The sequence below is a fragment of the Lissotriton vulgaris genome, chromosome 10 (assembly GCF_964263255.1).
Source record: "Lissotriton vulgaris chromosome 10, aLisVul1.2, whole genome shotgun sequence".
In the NCBI taxonomy this organism is placed as follows: domain Eukaryota; kingdom Metazoa; phylum Chordata; class Amphibia; order Caudata; family Salamandridae; genus Lissotriton; species Lissotriton vulgaris.
Window position 1 is genome coordinate 910,099,524 of NC_141698.1, and position 20,602 is coordinate 910,120,125.

The 20,602-nt window shown below is 45.0% G+C and overlaps 1 protein-coding gene across 2 annotated transcripts in view; it reads right to left on the reverse strand.

Annotated features, from left to right (window-relative positions):
* The window catches only part of LOC147688996 (ATP-dependent translocase ABCB1-like), a 684,547-nt gene that overhangs the window by 443,876 nt on the left and 220,069 nt on the right, over window positions 1-20,602 (reverse strand). For both annotated transcript variants that reach the window (XM_086941883.1, XM_086941882.1), the window contains exon 9: window positions 4,923-5,033. In XM_086941883.1, coding sequence (XP_086798009.1) covers window positions 4,923-5,033 — 111 coding nt within the window. The remainder of the gene's footprint in view (window positions 1-4,922; window positions 5,034-20,602) is intronic.

Sequence of the window (20,602 nt, forward strand, 5' to 3'; positions counted from 1 at the left end):
TCTGTCAGAGACTGTATCACTCTCTGAGTGGGTCAGTGAGTAGATGTCTGAGTCTCTTAATGGGGCTGTTGGTAGGAGCATCAGTTTCTGAGTGGATATGTGGCTGAGTGCATTAGTAGGTCTGTCAATGGGTACATGAGTTACTTAGTGGGTCTGTGACTAGGTGTGTGAGTTTGTGAGTGGGTCTGTGAGTGGATGTGTTAGTGTCGGTATGGGACTACAACTCAGTCTATGAATCTCTGAATGAGTCTGTTACTGGGTGCATGCCTATCTGTGAGTGGGTCTTTGAGCATCTAAGTAAAACTGAGGGTGGGTGTGTTTATATCTTTATTTTTTAGCATTTTTTCACCAATATTCAAAGTGACATTGCGATATTGGCAAGGTTTCTGCTACGTTACACAGGTGGCCACACTGGCGAATTACGCACACAAAATAAAATCTATTGTGGACACATAACTTGTGTCTTTAACACCGCCATTTCTCAAACCTGGTATCAGAGTAACTCGAACATTTATATCACTGTTGTGCAGAATTTTCAGCCCGGGAAACCATTCCACAATGCTTAAAAAGGCAGCCACAATGACAACATGGATGACATCTCATATGACATCACTGATGTAATCATCGGCCAAACCGCTCATATCCCTATACAACCTCCCATCACCCATTTCCACACAACCACGCACAAACCCATTCAATGACCCATACGAGTACTCACACACCCAATCACTGATTCATAGAGCCACTCACACATCTATTCACTCATACAGCCTCTCACACAGCCACTAACTTACCCATATCTCCACTCATGCATACCCAATCACTCATCAATACAGCCACTCACACATTCAGTGAAACAGATATACAGTCACTAACACATCCACCCCTTACAGCCACTTATAAACTTAGTCAGTCAACCATACAGCTACTTACACACCTACTCATTGACCCATACAGTCAATTATTATAGCCACTCACTCACCCATACTATTACCCAGTCATCCACATACTTACTCATACAGATTCTAACACATGTGCTCACTCTCCTATACAGTCACTCACACACCCATGTACTCACCCATATAGCATTTATGCACCCACTCACTCACCTATACAACCACTCACACACCCCATCACTCGCCTATACATCCTCTCACATACCCACTCACTAACCCATACACCAATGACATGCCCACTGCCTCAGCCACACACAGTCACATACTCACCCCTACAGCCAATCACACAGCTTCTCACTCACCCAAATAGAAAACCACCCACTTTCCCATATAGCCACTCACGCACCCCAACACTTACCTATACTGCTTCTCACATACCCACTCACTCACCCATACACCACTGACATACCCACTTCCTCATCCACACACAGTCACATACTCACCCCTACAGCCACTCACACAGCTGCTCACTCACCCATGAAACCACTCGCACACCATACAGCTACTGACACAGCTACTCACTCACCCACACAGCCACTCACACACCTATAGAGCCACTCAGATACCTACTCTAACATTGATACACACAGTCACACAGCAACTCACATAATATATGTTTGAAATAGTTTCACTCATTAGTAGTACACAAAGTATAGTAAGTTATCTTTTCTAGTATCTTACCATACATAACACTCGGAACCGTTATGAAGAATACTCACACTCACTGGAATATGTCATGAGTGATGTCATTTGAGACGTCATCAGTGATGTCACAGTTCATGTCTTGAGTATGTCACTTTTCACATGTTAAAAATGACGCAAAAGTGGTGCAAGGGGCGTGTAAATAAGCCCCCGAAAGTCTTAAAAGCCAATGTGAAAATAGAGCATTCTGACTGGCTCAGGAAGCTTTATTTCCCTTTGACCCTCACTCTCCTGCTGGAGTCAGACTACTGTGAGAGTGAGCACTCTGATTGGCTGCCATCAACATGAGAAAATGTTTCTGTCAGTCATTACAGGACTTTGATACTTATTACCCTGGCCTGAATTTAAAAATAAAAGAATATAGGGGGACAGGATAGGAATCCCCTGACCCCTTAGGCCTCATGGGGTGGACCCAGAAGGGCCCTCTGGGGCCAAAAAGGGAAAAAGGTGTCAAAAAGATTCTGCAATCCCATGACACTGTTGCGGGATCGGAAAATGACATTGTGGTCACATTTATTTACTATAAGCTCCAGGAAGCCCATTTGGGGGCTGTATAAAGGGGGAAGGTTGCCCAGCCCCGCTCCACTTGCCTCAAGACACTCCGGGGAGCCCACAACCGGGGTTGAAAACAATAGTTATAGGGAGGGGAGCCATCATAGGCCCTGGGGAGTCCACCCAGGGTCCTGAACATATTATGTCTGGGAGGGGGTTGCATGGCCCCTCTCCCTTAGTCATTAGAGACCAAGGGGAACCCACCCTCTAGGCCAAAGAAATTATGTATGGGGAGGAGGGAAAGACGGCACACAGCCAAAATCAATAAATAAGGGGAGAGGGACATGTGGGCCCCCTCCCCGAACCTCTGTAGACCCCAGGGTGCCTATCCCTGTTACTAATTACCTTAGGGGAGTTGGGGTTGCATAGAGAAACCTATGTTTTCTCTCGCTTGGTGGGAGCATTTTCAAAACTTTCACCAAGCAGGAGCAAACACATTAAAAAATGTTCCTGCCCACTGGGGACGTGAGTCCCTTGCTCACTTGGCCACTGGATTCAAGATAGCCTGGCTGATGAGGATTATGAAACCGAAACCGGTCCCAAGATGCTAGTTTCCGGTCCAGGGAAGACATGGCTTGGCAATTCGGGCTGGACTGTTCCCATGAGGCACAGGGTCAGACTGATTTGCATATGGCCATGTCTGAACTGGGGTGGCTGAGTGAGCTAGAGAATGGTGATGGATTAAACCCAGATCAGTTGACTGGGGGTGAGTGTTTGATTTACTCAAACGCTCTGTCCATCATCCCCTTTTGAATCACTTTGTTCGCCCTAAGTTGGCAGGGTATGCTCAGACGTGAGTCCCTTGCTCACTTGGCCACTGGATTCAAGATAGCCTGGCTGATGAGGATTATGAATCCGAAACCAGTCCCAGGATGCTTGTTTCTGGTCCAGGGAATACATGGCTTGGCAGTTCGGGCTGGGCTGGTCCCATGAGGCACAGGGTCAGACTGATTTACATATGGCCATGTCTGAACTGGGGTGGCTGAGTGAGCTAAAGAATGGTGATGGATTAAACCCAGATCAATTGACTGGGGGTGAGTGTTGGATTTGCAAAAACGCTCTGTCCATCATCCCCTTTTGTATCGCTTTGTTCGCCCTAAGTTGGCAGGGTATGCTCAGACGTCAGTCCCTTGCTCACTTGGCCACTGGATTCAAGATAGCCTCGCTGATGAGGATTATGAATCCAAAACCGGTCCACGATGCTTGTTTCCGGTCCAGGGAAGACATGGCTTGGCAGTTCGGGTTGGACTGTTCCCATGAGGCACAAGGTCAGACTGATTGGCATATGGCCATGTCTGAACTGGGGTGGCTGAGTGAGCTAAAGAATGGTGATGGATTAAACCCAGATCAGTTGACTGGGGGTGAGTGTTTGATTTGCTCAAACGCTCTGTCCATCATCCCCTTTTGTATCACTTTGTTCGCCCTAAGTTGGCAGGGTATGCTCAGACGTGAGTCCTTTGCTCACTTGGCCACTGGATTCAAGATAGCCTAGCTGATGAGGATTATGAATCCGAAACCAGTCCCAGGATGCTTGTTTCCGGTCCAGGGAAGACATGGCTTGGCAGTTCGGGCTGGACTGTTCCCATGAGGCACAGGGTCAGACTGATTTGCATATGGCCATGTCTGAACTGGGGTGGCTGAGTGAGCTAAACAATGGTGATGGATTAAACCCAGATCAGTTGACTGGGGGTGAGTGTTTGATTTGCTCAACGCTCTGTCCATCATACCCTTTTGTATCGCCTGCCCACTGGGAGCAGACTTTTGATCTGTTTCTCTGCACGCGCTGATCCAGGCAGGGAAACATATCAAAATATAGCTTCCACCCACAGGGAGCATCATTAGTAGCTGCTCCCTGCGGGCAGGAGCAATGCCTCTGCCTGCTCTTTGCAGGGAATGTGCTACTGCCAATGAGGCCTTCGGACTCTCCCTGTGTCCCCCAATGAGACTGTGGTGGGTACCCTGGGTGGTCATATCAAGCCCTGGGTGATGGGATGCCTGGGGGTGAAATCATCCTAGACGGGGGTTGCATGCCCCATTCCCATAAACATTATGCTGGGCCCCAGAAGATGGGTTTGCCCAGGTCCGAAATCAGCCCAGGGAGGTCCACATGCCCCCTTCCCCCGACAATAAGGCCGGGACCTGTGGGATAATTGGCCTGGAGAGGGGGACCATGCATGGACCCTCCTCTTTAATAAAAAAAACAGCTTAGGGAGGGGGCCACACAGCTGTGCTTCCCTATAAAAAAAGCCCTGAGGATGTGGTCCCCAGGGCCTAATTTGGCTCCGGGAGTGGCTCAGGGAGTGGGCCACTTGGACCCCCCTCCCCTTTATAATAAATACCCTGGGGTAGGGTCCCTAGGGCCAGGCCCTGTGGCCAACCCCCCCACTGTGAATCGCCAAAGGTTGTGTAAAGTGTGAGGCTAGTTGCATGTGAGTGTTGCTCACAGGCCCCGCAGCCAATCCAGCACCGCACACAGCCGTGCATGGCGGGGGGGGTTGGATTTACATATTGTAACAAAATATTACTTTGCTTTAAAAAACCTAGAAATAAACTGAAAAAACAAATGTTAAAGTCCTTACTTTCAAATATTTCAACATTAGCTCTATTTAGCAGTTACCCCCCGCAGCATAATTGTTCACATAACAAAACATGGTGCCACATGTGCAAGACTCCAAGGCTCCCTTTTTATGGGTCCATAGTGGTGTAACTTACCTGAATATCAGGTCTTGTAGGGTATGAAAAATGGATGTTTCGGAATTCAATCCTTCCTGTGAATCTGTCTGGTTTGTGTCCATCGGTAGAGCTGCTATCTATAAGGCGTTTCTAAGTAAAAAAAAGTAAAGCAAAGGAGCTCAGGTGAACTGTCTGAAGATGCAATTGATAGAGAAAAGTAAATTTGTGTTAGTGTTTGGAAAAGCCAGACTGGCATGGATTTCATCTGTGAGTACAGTGTCTGAACAATATTGGAGCAGTACAATATGCAGTCTATTGGCAAACCAATACTGATTAATGCCAATAAAGATTATTTGTCAACTACATTTTTAACAGTTTAGGCGTGTCATAAATTAAACAAATTACCTAATATAGAGAATAAGATTGGCAAATCTGTTTATGTATTTATAAAACATTACTCTGTATTATTGTTGTGATTGGGGGAAACATCAGGGGTAACCCTTCACTGGAAACCTGGCTATGTTCAAAGAAAAGAAGCCATTGCTTCCGAAGTATTCCTGCAAATATAACGTGAATTCATCCACTCAATTGTAAATGTCAGAAACACAAACAAATCCCTTTTCTGTGATGAATTAGAACATGCGCTAATGTGAAAACGTCTAAGGACCACCACAGAGTTATGAAAGTTGTGCAGAAGTCTAATGTCCTTAGATATATTTAGTGTTCAACTGTGCAAGCATATTTCCATACACAAAGTGATGTCGATGCAGTGCCCAGTGAGTGGGTGGATAGACACACAGGGAAGAAGTAATGTTCAGTCTGGACTAAGGCCAAAGGAGTCAGCAAGAGGAATCAATTCCTGTAGGCTCTCAGGGTAATTCATTTGGGGGTCTGCCTTTGATTCATATGCTATTGGTATTGACTCTTAATACATAGTCTATCCTGCCTCTACTTCAAACCTAAATTGATAATTGTCCTCTGAAGATCATGCTTCCCTGCCTTAAAATGAACTCAATGTATACACTGGTATGAATTGTTAGTATATTGTTTATTTATCACATTCTAAATGCCTCTTTAATAATTATTGTTCTTAAAACTATGTATATTTGGCAACCACTAAATATATGTGTTTATCTAATCACTGTTTTCTCACAACCACCTCCTTATTAAATACGGTATTATTATATCTACTGATTATACCTGATGCTTACATTTGAAGTCTCTGGACTGCAGCCTTCTAGCATCCTATAGCTAGTTTACAATGACAGTCTAGTTCATATCACCTGAAGATGCACCCAAACACTACTAGGAATTGTTACTGGTTTTAAAGCCATGACTGTAATGCTTTTCTTGATTATGGATAACTGCAAATTAGATTGGAGCCTAGTGTATTCATACTGGGCTGTTAGGATGCCAAGGAATCAACAAATGAAATATTTATTCACTCTGGGAAATTTCTGACTTCCATAAATTCTGGATTGGTTTAATATTTATGTTCAGGATTTACCTCTTTTTTTAAATAATATTCATAGTGCCTTTTAATTCTGTACTGTTGGTGTTTGCATTCACCCAATCAAAAGGACATGTTGCTTGCTTAATCGCTGCTTTGCTTTCAACAACTCGGGTGCAGTGTTCTGACACCTCTTTCGGCGGGGTCTGCATTATAGAAAAAACTCTATAAAAAATATCTCTCTAATCCACCACATTCCAGTAATCTCCCCAGAATAGATAATATTCCAAAACAATTCTAAATCGTTTTCAAGGTTATGTTATTAAGAAAGAATCCTCCGTATTTATTTTTACAAATGCGTCCAATTGAAAAGTGGAGAGATTCTCCTTTACGTTTTTTCCAGAACAGCAAATGAAACTATTCAGCATTTCAAAGAGTTTCACTGTCTGAATCAAGTGAATCAACATACAGTGGCATAGGCAAATTTAGAAGCAGTAGTCATCCAGTACCTCCGTCCTCCCAGCAGCCAATCAAAAGGGGGATTAAGGGATATGTCAGTATCTTCAGCCCCACCTCCTCTCCATCCTGAAACCTTCAAACTGCCAAGTAAGAAATATATGGAGGCACCCACTACCTTATTTTCAGAAGTCCTTGTAGATAGGAAATATTGGTTAAGGCTTGTCAGTGTGAGGCATGCCAGGATTACCTGCTGGCTCCTTCCTATTCCCTGCTTTTCCAGGAAAGGACAAGACATATTGCCTGACAATTTCCTGAGCTCTAGGCAGCGTAAAACCTGAAGGCCCCTAGGGCCCTCAGAAATCACATATGGGCTCAATACCGGTCGGTAACGGCCGATTTCGGCTGTTACCTACCGGTATTTGGAGTTTGAGATGTAGGGGCCTTAAAAATTACAGATTCAGTAAATTTACCGATTCGGTAATTTACTGAATCGGTATTTACCGAATCTTAACGATTCGGTAATTTCAACCGAATATTTACCTATATAGCATTTACCGATTTGTAAATACCATTTACCTACATGAGGCCCTAGAGTCCAAATTCAATCGAGGACATGTAAACTGTGGCACGGGATGATTCCAGGTATTCCAAACAGCCAATGGTTTCCGACAGGTACGCGGTTCAACAGGTGACCCTCCATTGCTGGAAGAGAATGCATGTATATGAACCTGAATGTGTACTTACTGCCAGGCTGATGTTTGCCACTGCCCATAATTCTCCAGCCATCCTTGTGCCCTGCAATTCAGAGAAGTTATAGCCAGCGGCCATGGCAGAAGCATAGCAGGGTAGTGACATGATCAGGCCTGTCTGAGGAGGTATCTCTGAGGTTATATATGGAACAGTTGTGTTATTTATATTTCTGGGCATTTGTTCGTGTTTTCTTTAACTCAGAATGCACTAGCTCTTCAAGAGAAGAAACACAACATACATTTGATTCCAGTTAACATTCAGCTGGCATTTCAGATAAATAGTGAATAGTTTAACATGTATTTTGGTGAAAATGTGTTGAATGCACATGAAAATAAATTTCACACTCACAACAAAGCTCTCATTGGAGAAATATAGGTGGGTGCAGCCTGCTGTATATTCTGCGAACAGAACATCACATTAGGAAATACTCATTGCTTTGAGGAAGAACGTTGTACTCGATGCCAAGGAAGAGGTTTACACGTAATTTCTTTGGTGACGTATTGCCTTTCCGATGCAAAGTGTGTGAGAGTGAAATTCCTAGAGGAGCAAGTATTGACATTTTTAAAATTTCTTTCCCCTGAAATTTCTGAGTAATGCTATTTTATGCTCGCCATGATAGAGAGCCTAACTATAAAAAAACATCTTGACCGAGTACATCTATAGAACTTGCAGCATACTTTGCAAGTGGCATATGCTTAAATTAGTAAGCAATTGCCAAGCCAAGCCATGGGTGATTATTAATATTAACCATCTATTTAATAATTACACTTTTATTAGCCATACCTTAGACTACTTTCCAATATATTTAAGTATTATGTGCCAGTGACGTTCGCATAAATGTGCTTTTGGACTTTGTCACTGTAATCAGTTATTTTTCTAGAAAATTCAGAGAAATTCAGACCTTGACATCAATTCACGCTTAATCCACCAGAACGACCATACACCACATCTGCCCTACTCTAACTAAGGCCCCTTGTCTTTGTTTTTACCATTTGTAGAATGCTCTGCTGCAAGGGATACATTCTGGTGTTCATTTAGGTAATGTCCTCATGCTTTACTGATCACCCAAGAGGAAAAAATGATATCCAAGTTTTTCCAGTTCGCTCTGCTTTATAAATACTGCCGATGGAAGCTCAGTAGTGTTCTTCTTTTACATAAATTTAGTAGAATCGTATAATTGTGGAGGTTAATCAAGAGAGGATTACAGGGTAGTTTGTTAAGAAGAAGGTTGTATATTTTAGAACGAGAAATTCGGTAAATGTGCTAGTTTGTCAGAGTCAAAGTAAATCTGGACAGAAACAGTTAATTAATATGAAGGACACCATTTTTAAAGAGGCCTTGGGAGATCCAACTATTACCGGACAAGTATTCATTCACTTTAAGCAACAACGAGAGCTGATAACATCAATCTTGATGACAACAGGCTTGATGCAGATGGTCCTGTGAGGCGGGGTTTAGGAGGATAAACCTCAGGACAGGAAGTTCTTAGCACTCAATTGTATCAACCCTCTAAGAAAGCCCTGGAAGAATAAAGGCTCCCAAATTAATTATGTGAAACATTAATTTTCTTGTTCCAAGGTTGACAGTTGTTTTAATGATAATCCTAAAAACTTTACCTTTTCTCTTAGATAATCTAAATTGTTTTCAAAGACGGTGAGGTTATGATCCTCTTCATTACTCAGGGATCCAGGACGCTCCTCACTTTAATTATACAATGTGGTGACATCTCAGTCAATCATGTTAGCAAATAAGATAGTGAGGCTTATTCATCATAATGAAATTGAGTTTATTGTTCACCAGCTGGTTATGCCTAACACGCCCACAAATGTACCAACATTATTACCCAAAATATTCTCTTGCAGTGACTGAAAGATTTGATGGAAGTATAACATACCTCTCCATCTATGAAGTGTGCCTTTAAATAAACATAGAATGTTTCCCATTGCTGTAGATTGTAAAACAATTTCGTATTCTATTGGATTACCTAAAAGAAATTGGTGTATCTCTTATTTTTTTTCGGCAAACTAAGTCCTCTGTGTAAACAAATATGTCTCAGTGTGATGTGTCCCTAATAGGAAACCACTAAGAAGCTGGGGTCAATACCCTTTTCTTTACTAATTCACAATTAATTCACTGTTTGTTTAGCTTTAGTTAACTGTTAAGTCTGTATCCTGTACGTACTCATTGACATTATCAAGAAGGAGTGGTGTTGAAGGCATACTTTAAAGAAGACCATGAATTGATCTTAAGAATTGTATCTTTTCAGTGGTTAATATTTCATGACCTTTTTGTATCCAATTCACCTTTATAACCTCATACATTTGGCTCATAAAGAGCCCCTTTCTGCACTTGAACTTCATAGCAATTAATGGAAGACCACACAGCAGTACATACATTTCTTTACTGGAAGTTAGCAGTGGATCCCCTCTATATATATCAGCCAATCTACCTAATGATAGAGAAGAAGTTGGTAGAAATTCTGACATTGATGTCCTTGGGTAAGTAGACAAATCAATCCTTTTACTGATATTTGGTGCAATGGGGAAGTCCTTTTTGGGAACCAAAACGTTATATCTATTTTAATGAGTATTTCCAGGGCAAAGACTCAACAGTCACATTAACTAGAACAAAACTAACAGTGATAAATGCTGGAAAAAGTGTCAATAGTTGAGGGTAATATGGGGGGGGCGTAGCCACGCAGGCGACTAAGATGGCCGCCTGCGCTTGAAGCTCCGCTGGCCGGGCGCTTTCAAAGCCCAATTTCTTTAACATATGCCATGTATAACCCAACAGGCGCCTCACCATGATGCCCCGGGAAGCACGTGGATCGTGTGGGTGCCGGCGCCGGGCTCATCCAAGGTGCGGAGCGACCTTTCCCTGAAATGGCAATCCTTGGAGCAGTACAACGGCCCTGAGGCCCTCCTGGAGGCGACAATGACGTGAGGGGTGCGGCTTGGACCACCAAGGTGAGCGTAAGCCCCCGATCGGTGTCCTTTGGCCGGTATCAGCCTCCCTATTAGGGTGATCACCCCCTGCTGGGGCTGTATGTTGTGGCCTGCGTCAGACATGGCGGCTGCAGGGTCTTTCTCGAGCCTTGCGGTTGCGGTTTTGCTGGGCCTTGACGTGCGTTGCTGCCACTGGGGGTGTGGGGGGCTAGGGGTGGAGGCCTGATAGGTCCCGCTTCGGGGGTCGTGATGGCGCGGGGCCTGGTCGGGTGTGCTGGCTCCCGTCCCCCCCCCTGGACGGCCCTTGCAGCTGTTATCTGTGCTGGCCTGGGGGTGATGAAGCTGCCATTCCTGCGCCGGCCCTGGGACCTATGTTGTACCTGGCCCGACGTCTCTGACCTCAATGGCGATCTGTGGGCCGGCGTGGGGTGGATGCCGTTCTTGACTGCTGCGCCACCGCTATTGATCCTCATGAGGAAAGCACTAAGTTCTTCAATTGCACCTATCATTGAGGGCATGACGCGACCTGCGGGAATGTTTCTGGCTCCCCTGCGCTGGAATACATGAGCACTGGCTTTGGGCCCCACCGCTTTTCACTATCTGTTCTGCTGGTTGTGCTTGTGATTTGGGCAGAGCACTCCCACTAGCGGGATTCTCCTGTTGGCTGGCTGTCCGGCGCTGTGCTGCACTTGTGGTCCTTTTCTCCGCACCGCCAGCTGCCCATCCCTCGGGACACAAGCATCGTACCTCTGTGCGGCCAGTACTATAGTGCACCCTCTATTGGCTTGGTGTGCAACCTCTCACATTGTGGCGCTGCGGTGTGCAGTTAGGCCCACGGCCTGTCCTTTCCCATATACTCATACCTCTGTGATACCGATTCTACGCGCCAGCTAAGAGACACGTTTCTGCCTATCTCCGTCTGCTCTGGTGGGCACGGACAGTTATATTAAACGATGGGACGGAAAGATCCTAAGCAATGGACACTGCCGTTTGAAAAGGTCACGGACGCAACATCTGACGACTCCACAGACGCGGCCGATGGTGCACAGGGCAATGATGATGTCAACGACCCTGCTTCGCTCACTGTTGCAAGGTTAAAATAGATGAGGGTTGGCTTCAAGGCCCTGGATGGCAGGTTTGATGCATTGGATAAGAGATTGGCTGATATGTGCGCAAAGGTCCAAGCACATGATCGTCGGCTGGATGTCGTGGAGGCTAGGGTCTCTGACATAGAAGATGGAGCAGTGCAATCGCAGAAACGGCTAGAGAGGGTGGAAAGGATTTTGAAGGAAGTAGCTATAAAGAATTGAGATTTAGAAGCCCATAGTTGCCGGAACAATTGGCGTGCCAGAGACTGCCACCACTGGCCGTATGGATGTCTTTGTGGAGCAACTTCTATCTGATCTGTTTGGCAGAGAGACCTTCACGCAGGGCTTTGTGGTGGAATGTGACCACAGATCATTGGGGCCCGCCCCAAACCCGGCCAGCCTCCGAGACCCATCATTGCTAGACTCATGAACTTCAGGGACAGGGACACCCGTGAGCGAGGGGAGGTACAGTGGCAGGGGAGTAAGCTATCATTTTTCCCAGACTTCACAGTAGTGGTACAAGATGCAAGACAATAGTTTAATTGTGTGAAGGCCGCTTTGAAGAATCTGGGTCTTAGGTATGGTATGCTCTACCCGGCTAGACTGAAGGTGGACATTGACGGAAGATCCTGCATTTTTGAGAATCCGACCGAAGCACAGGAATTTTGCCACAAGTACAAGAAGAATAACAATGGTGCGATGGCTGCTGCACGAGCGACGTATCCCCCACATAGCGGTTCAGAAGCCAGTGTGGAACTCTTCTCTAATCCTGGGACTGGCTGATTCTTTCCAGCGCTTTGAGGCTCTGTAATGTATTTCCCATTGTGGTATTTTTTCCATTTGTCAATGTAATGTTTTGTTTTGGCCGGCCAGCGCGGCGTTGCTGCGCCTCATGGTGAACACTGAAATATGTTTGCTGTTTATGCCAAGTTTACGGTGTTCATGTGTGATTACATTATTGCAATGCTTGATTGAATCACACCGTCCTTAGGCTTTTGGGGATGGGTTTTGCCTCTCCAGGGACAGGGTGTGGCTGGGTGGTGGGTGGGGGGGGGACATTTGCTGTTTCTTCATAGTTTTTTAAGTATTACTATGCAGGTCAATGGTATATGGCGCTGGGTTAGATTGAAAAGACACATGCATGTTAGTACATTCGTTGGATGGCACAGTTAGGCTGGCAGCCCGGTCCTTCCGGGCTATCTCTGATGTCCTGGAATGTCAGTGGGCTGAATAACACTCGAAAAAGATGGCAAGTTCTTAATTACATTGCTCGACATAACACTGGCGTAGTCTACATGCAGGAGACGCACTTTCCTAAGTCCGATGCGCAGCCTATAGTGGTGAGCTGGGGGTCCCACAGATACTTTTCTAATTACAGCAGTTATGCTAGAGGTGTGGCCATATATATCCATAAAAGAGTTCCTTTTTCTCTTTCCAAGGTCATAACTGATGGAGAGAGCTGTTTTTTGATAGTGGTCGGCTCTCTGCTAGGACACAATGTTGCTCTAGTGGGCATAAACGGGCCTAATGTAGACTCACCGGGATTCTACCACGCATTGCAAGTGCACCTCCTGGCTCTTGATCCCTGCCTATTGATAATGGGAGGGGACTTTAATTTGTTGCTATATCCTGCTAGGGGAAGCACTTCCTCCTCTCCTGATGTTAAACACTTCTCATGCCTTGTCATGCTAGACATCTGTAGGCAGTTCTCACTGGTTGACATTGAACGCATACATCACCTGGCCCTCACATCTTATACTCATTATTCTGGGTTCCACAACACTTGGACTAGAATAGACCATTGGTTGGTCTCACCTGGAATCGCTGGTTGGTTCCGTGGGTTAGATACAATGCCACGTACGCTTTCAGACCATTCACTGGTTGTACTTCGCATTAACATTCACAGGACTGGGGGATATGAGAAACAATGGCTTTTTCCTGGTAAAGCACTTTAGGACCTGGTGTTTCTTGAGGAGGTGAGGGAGGCCATTGAGGACTATTTTGAGATCAACACTGGGTCGGTGGATACCTGGGCAGTACTTTGGGAGGGTTTTAAGGCTTATATCAGGGGAGTTTGTATTACTAAGAATGCAGGGGTCCTGTGAGATCTACAATCCACTTTAAGCTGTATTGAGAAAGAACTTAGCTGCCCTAGATGTGGACTTGCTTGTGTCGGAGGCCGATGAGGCTCGACGGTTGGCTTTAATGATGGAGTTTCAAGAGACAACTGAGCGTGCACTATTATTCCTTAACAAACAGAATGTTGCCAGACGGTATGGGGAGGGTGAACGGCCTGGTAAGGTTTTAGCCCATACGCTCCGCCGTCCGCAGAGCAATGCCTATATCACTGTAATTAAAGACCCGTATGACCAGGTGGTACACTCTACTCCGGAGATATGAGACACCTTCCTGTCTTACTTCAAAACTCTGTACACCACTAGAACACCGGGGACCTCCGTAAACAGAAGGAAAATCTTGCCGAAATTGCCTTTGTTTAACTTGAACGATATATGCAAGACTTCCTGGCCATTCCTATATCCCAGGAAAGTGTGGTGGAAGCAATTGATGCACTTAGAGGTTCCTCTGCGCCCGGCCTCAACGGGTTTTCTGCAGATTTTTATAAAGCATATAAGGATGTACTGGTTTCCCGGTTGAAAGAGGTGTATGCGGAGGCCCTTGAAATCGGTATCCTTCCTCCAACCTTCAGGGAGGCTGTTATTATCCTTCTCCCTAAGCCCGGCAAAGACCCCTTACTGTGTTGTTCCTACCAGCCATTGTCCCTGCTGAATCTTGATTATAAAATTTCAGCCAAAGTAAACGCTATCCGGCTGTCTTTATTGATGGAGTTTATTATTTCACCAGCACAGTCTGGCTTTGTCCCCCACAGGTCTACTTCCCTTAACTTGCGCACTTTGTTTACAGTATTACATAGGATAGACCCCAATACACCGGCCGCTGCGGTGCTCCTTGATGCCAAGAAGGCGTTCGACTCCCTTGAGTGGCCGTTTTTTCTTTCAGTGATGGTGCCGCATGGGAATGCCTGAAGGCTTCGTCTCTACCATTGCTCTGCTATACACGGAACCCACAGCTAGACTATGCCTGAATGGCACAATCTCTCCGCCTTTTCACCTGCCCCTTGTCCCCATTGCTTTTCATTTTGGCGATGGACCCCTTAGTGCGGCATTTGCAAGAGAAACATTTGCACCATGGCTTGCAGTTTCGCACCGGCCCGCTCTTGATTTCACTATACGCCGTTTATACTGTTTTATATGTGCGGCAGCCCCACCTTAACCTTGAACCCCTTATAAGGGAAATTATTCGTTTTGGCAGGTTCTCCGGTCTTAGTATAAACTGGCATAAGTCAGTGATTTTTCCGTTAACAAATAGTACGACTATATGGGACTGTGAATTTCCGCTGGAATGGTGCCATGATGTGGTTAAATATCTCAGGGTTTATATTCATTTAGTTGCAGCTATCATCATTAGGTTAAACTATGGCCGTGTGAGTAGCTCGTTGGAATCACAGGTGGTGAGGTGGTTACGGCTACCTTTGTCAATGGCAGGTAGAGTGGCCATTGTCAAAATGGTAGTCCTCCTGAGAATTTCATATCTTTTTAACAACATCCCCATTCCTCTTACCCAGTCCTTTTTTTCACAGCTGCGCCAACTTCTTTTGCGCTTGGTATGGGGTGACAAGAGACCACGGGTGAGTTGGCAGAATCTGACACTGCCGCTTGAGCAGGCGGATAGGGAGTCCCGGATATGTTTTTATACTATTTAACTGCGCAGTGTTGTTATTCCTACGCTTGGTAGCACACAGTCGCCTGAATCCCTTATTTAATGTTGGAGGCAGATTTGGTTCTGCCGCAGAAATTGCCCACAGTGTTACCTAAAGGGCTCCAGCGGGACCCACAGGATATTCAGACGATCTCCACCACCAGTTGGGCATGGGTTAAGTTACGTAGGTTATTGGGATTGGACCTATTATATTCTCTGGCACTGCCTCAGCCAAAACCCACATTGATTCCTATTACTGGCAAAGTGTTAGTGCAACGCATACTGGCCAAATTCCTAATTCATACGATTAGAGATCTTTTTCCCGACAATCATGTTTTTTCAGTATCGGAGGACACTCAGTTCCAAGACGGCTCCTTTATAGATGTTGTTGTGTTGCAACGTATGCTTTCCATGTTGCGGGCTACCTTACCCACGTTTTCCGGTTGCTCCTGAAACGTTCACTCCACTCTCATTACTAATCGAGAGTCCAACTGGTGAGCATTTGGTTTCCGAACTGTATAAACAGTGTCTTATGGATCGCCCCTTCTCTGATCGTAAGATTCGCATGGCATTGGAGCAGGATTTGGGCCTTCCTATTGCTGACGATCAATGGGAGCAATGTTGCAGGGTCAAGAGGGAGGTATCCCTGAACCGTAGACACAAGCTGCTACACTTCAAATTTCTCTGCAGGATGTATTACACCCCGGCTTGGTCCCACAGGATAGACCCTTCTAGGCCTCACCACTGTCAGAAATGTTATGCTCCACAAGCAGACTTTGCTCATCTCGCCTGGTCCTGCCCCAAGTTGCAGCACTATTGGGTACAGATACACGCCACGCTGGGAGACATGCTTTCTATGAGACTTGTGCCTACTCCGGAATTTGCGCTGTTAGGCTATATGGTCAACTTCCCCAAAAAGGTCAGAAGGTTTGCAGCGCTGGGATTTTTTTTGGCAAGCGGGAGGTGGCATTACTATGGGGTAGTGGGAAGGCCCCTACTTCGCAGGCGTGGATTCGCAGCTTGGCGTACTGTAATGTAAACTGCGAGGAATATGAGACCCTCGTGCCTAGCCCCTCATGCCCGGTAGACATTTGGGGTCCATATAGAGCATACATTGCCAAAACACACAGTGAAGCTGACGCACAGGTTGCGAACTGCATTGTTCCTGAAGGAGTTGGCTAGGAGAGTTGTAACGTATTATACTCCTTGGATATGACTTTACTTGTGTGCTATGCATGTATGCCGCTGTAGATTGGGGCTTGGGCAGAGATGGAGTGGCGGGACTGTTACGGGTGATGGAAATGTTCATGCTGAATGGTTGACACTGTGACTTAACTTGCGTATCTATTCAATTGCTTACTGTTGCCATGGGTTAACCATGTACCGTTTCTTATGACACTCCTATGTGCGAAGGCGTCTTACCATTGTACCGCTGTATGCATTGATTATTGACATGTATGTGTAAAAATGAAAATAAAGATTAAAAAAATAGTTGAGTGTAATGTAATATAATGCTAATTGGTGCATGTGAAAAACTGCCTCTTTTTGTGTGATCATCCTCATATTGTTTAGACTGCTGCTGCTGCTTTTGTGACGCTGTGCATTGAGACGCTGCTAAATAGACCTTAGTACATGTTGTCTAACCTTTAAAATATAGTGATATTTGCACACATCTAATGGCCATATCTACTTTCCCTAGAAGATCATATAATGTGGTGCAGAAATGCAGAAATGCACCTATGACATGAAAAGTTAAATGCCGCCAGTTGACTGCAGCACTTATTGTGCCATTCACTATCACAACAATATCAACACAGCTTCTGGTCTACGACTGTACCTGTACCTCCTGTACCTCCTGTGCTTTGAACCATCAGTCCAAAATGTCAAAATATTCTTTTTGGCAGGAGAAAAACCTTCATTTTAAATAAATAAAGTCACCCCTATGTAGACCTTGTAACCTACAAGGTATTGTGAGTGGTTTTTAAAAGCGGGACACTTGGAATCATAATGTTAACATGTAGCTATAGTGGCAAGCACCCTACAGTTATTTTTACTGTGCAAGCCTGTTGTTGGCCCATAGAAACAACATACAATATTTTTTTGTCTCAATTTAGGGACCAGTAGAGAATTAATTCAACCACTATGTTTAATATTTATAAAAATACAATTCAAAGTTAAAGTCACAATTTGATGCATATTTGTGAAAGGTAGCTTTTCATAGGTACTGTTTCCCTCTGCCTGACACTCAGGGGAGCTAATTTGATTTAACCTTACACAGCTGCTCCACCAGTGCTTGACCTTAATAAAGTGTGAAAACTGCTCTCAGGGCAGATTCAATGGCCTAGGCCTGGTACAGGATGGGCTGAGTGTGGAGCATATGATACATATCAGCTCAGGAAGGGCAGCTGGGGATGCTCTAGGAATTTCAGGAAGTTGAAAGAAACAGATGTAAGGCCTTCCTGGGCAGTACTTTGGGAGGGTTTTAAGGCTTATATCAGGGGAGTTTGTATTGCTAAGAATGCAGGGGTCCTGTGAGATCTACAATCCACTTTAAGCTGTATTGAGAAAGAAATTGCTGCCCTAGACGTGGACTTGCTTGTGTCGGAGGCCGGTGAGGCTCGACGGTTGGCTTTAATGATGGAGTTTCAAGAGACAACTGAGCGTGCACTATTATTCCTTAATTTATTTATTTTTATTTATTTATTTGAACTTTTACCGCGCACAGCTACCCGCTATCCTCATATTGTTTAGACTGCTGCTGCTGCTTTTGTGACGCTGTGCATTGAGACGCTGCTAAATAGACCTTAGTACATGTTGTCTAACCTTTAAAATATAGTGATATTTGCACACATCTAATGGCCATATCTACTTTCCCTAGAAGATCATATAATGTGGTGCAGAAATGCAGAAATGCACCTATGACATGAAAAGTTAAATGCCGCCAGTTGACTGCAGCACTTATTGTGCCATTCACTATCACAACAATATCAACACAGCTTCTGGTCTACGACTGTACCTGTACCTCCTGTACCTCCTGTGCTTTGAACCATCAGTCCAAAATGTCAAAATATTCTTTTTGGCAGGAGAAAAACCTTCATTTTAAATAAATAAAGTCACCCCTATGTAGACCTTGTAACCTACAAGGTATTGTGAGTGGTTTTTAAAAGCGGGACACTTGGAATCATAATGTTAACATGTAGCTATAGTGGCAAGCACCCTACAGTTATTTTTACTGTGCAAGCCTGTTGTTGGCCCATAGAAACAACATACAATATTTTTTTGTCTCAATTTAGGGACCAGTAGAGAATTAATTCAACCACTATGTTTAATATTTATAAAAATACAATTCAAAGTTAAAGTCACAATTTGATGCATATTTGTGAAAGGTAGCTTTTCATAGGTACTGTTTCCCTCTGCCTGACACTCAGGGGAGCTAATTTGATTTAACCTTACACAGCTGCTCCACCAGTGCTTGACCTTAATAAAGTGTGAAAACTGCTCTCAGGGCAGATTCAATGGCCTAGGCCTGGTACAGGATGGGCTGAGTGTGGAGCATATGATACATATCAGCTCAGGAAGGGCAGCTGGGGATGCTCTAGGAATTTCAGGAAGTTGAAAGAAACAGATGTAAGGCCTTCCTGGGCAGTACTTTGGGAGGGTTTTAAGGCTTATATCAGGGGAGTTTGTATTGCTAAGAATGCAGGGGTCCTGTGAGATCTACAATCCACTTTAAGCTGTATTGAGAAAGAAATTGCTGCCCTAGACGTGGACTTGCTTGTGTCGGAGGCCGGTGAGGCTCGACGGTTGGCTTTAATGATGGAGTTTCAAGAGACAACTGAGCGTGCACTATTATTCCTTAATTTATTTATTTTTATTTATTTATTTGAACTTTTACCGCGCACAGCTACCCGCAGTGGGTTTCCCGGCGCTAGGTATAGACTGGAGAAGAAGATGTCAGATAAGTCAGCATACAGGTACCAACTACGTATGTGAACAACAGCGTTTTCAGTGCTCTACGAAAGCGAAGAAGACTGGTCTCTAATTTAAGGGCTGTGGGCAGGGCATTCCAATATTTGGGACCAAGATAGGAAAAGGATCGTCCCCCCATCCTTACCAGCTTAACTCTTGGTACAATGAAGTTCCCAATTTCCGAAGAATGTAAAAGTACGTTTGGGCCTGTAGGGTTGCACCAGCTTTTGTAAGTATGTAGGTGCAATGCCTTGCTTGATTCTAAACATATAGCACAATGTCTTAAACTTTATGCGACTAGAGACCTTAAGCCAATGAAGATCATGCAAGGCAGATAATGCCGAAGTTCTCCTAGGAACATTCTTCAAAAGTCGCGCGGCTGCATTTTGTACAACCTGGAGTACTTTAACAGTGGCTACATCAGCGCCCAAATATAGTATATTGCCATAGTCCAGGCGAGATGTTATCAATGCCTGGACAACCGTTCTACGGGAGGGAATGGGAAGCATCCATAGGATTTTTTGGAGCCACCTAAGAGTGGAAAAACAGGTTGCTGCGACCTTAATGGCCTGCTGCTTCATTGTTAACTTGTCGGCAATTTAGACGCCCAAATTGCGTACGGCATGTGTGGGCACAGGAAGTGAACCCATCTCATTTGGCCAGTGCTGAGGGCCCCAAAGGTTCTTATTTTTACCCAGAATGACCACCTCTGTCCTCTCCCCATTCAGTTTGAGACAGTTCCTCTGCCTCCAGTCAGCCACAAGAGTGAGGCCAGACTTTAGTGCAGAGGGGTTATTCTCGTCTCGCCCTGATAGGGAGAAGACAATCTGGGTGTCATCCGCGTAAGAGAACAAACAGAATGTGGCCAGACGATATGGGGAGGGTGAACGGCCTGGTAAGGTTTTAGCCCATACGCTCCGCCGTCCGTAGAGCAATGCCTATATCACTGTAATTAAAGATCCGTATGACCAGGTGGTACACTCTACTCCGGAGATATGAGACACCTTCCTGTCTTACTTCAAAACTCTGTACACCACTAGAACACCGGGGACATCCGTAAACAGAAGGAATATCTTGCCGAAATTGCCTTTGTTTATCTTGAACGATATATGCAAGACTTCCTGGCCATTCCTATATCCCAGGAAAGTGTGGTGGAAGCGATTGATGCACTTAGAGGTTCCTCTGCGCCCGGCCTCAACGGGTTTTCTGCAGATTTTTATAAAGCATATAAGGATGTACTGGTTTCCCGGTTGAAAGAGGTGTATGCGGAGGCCCTTGAAA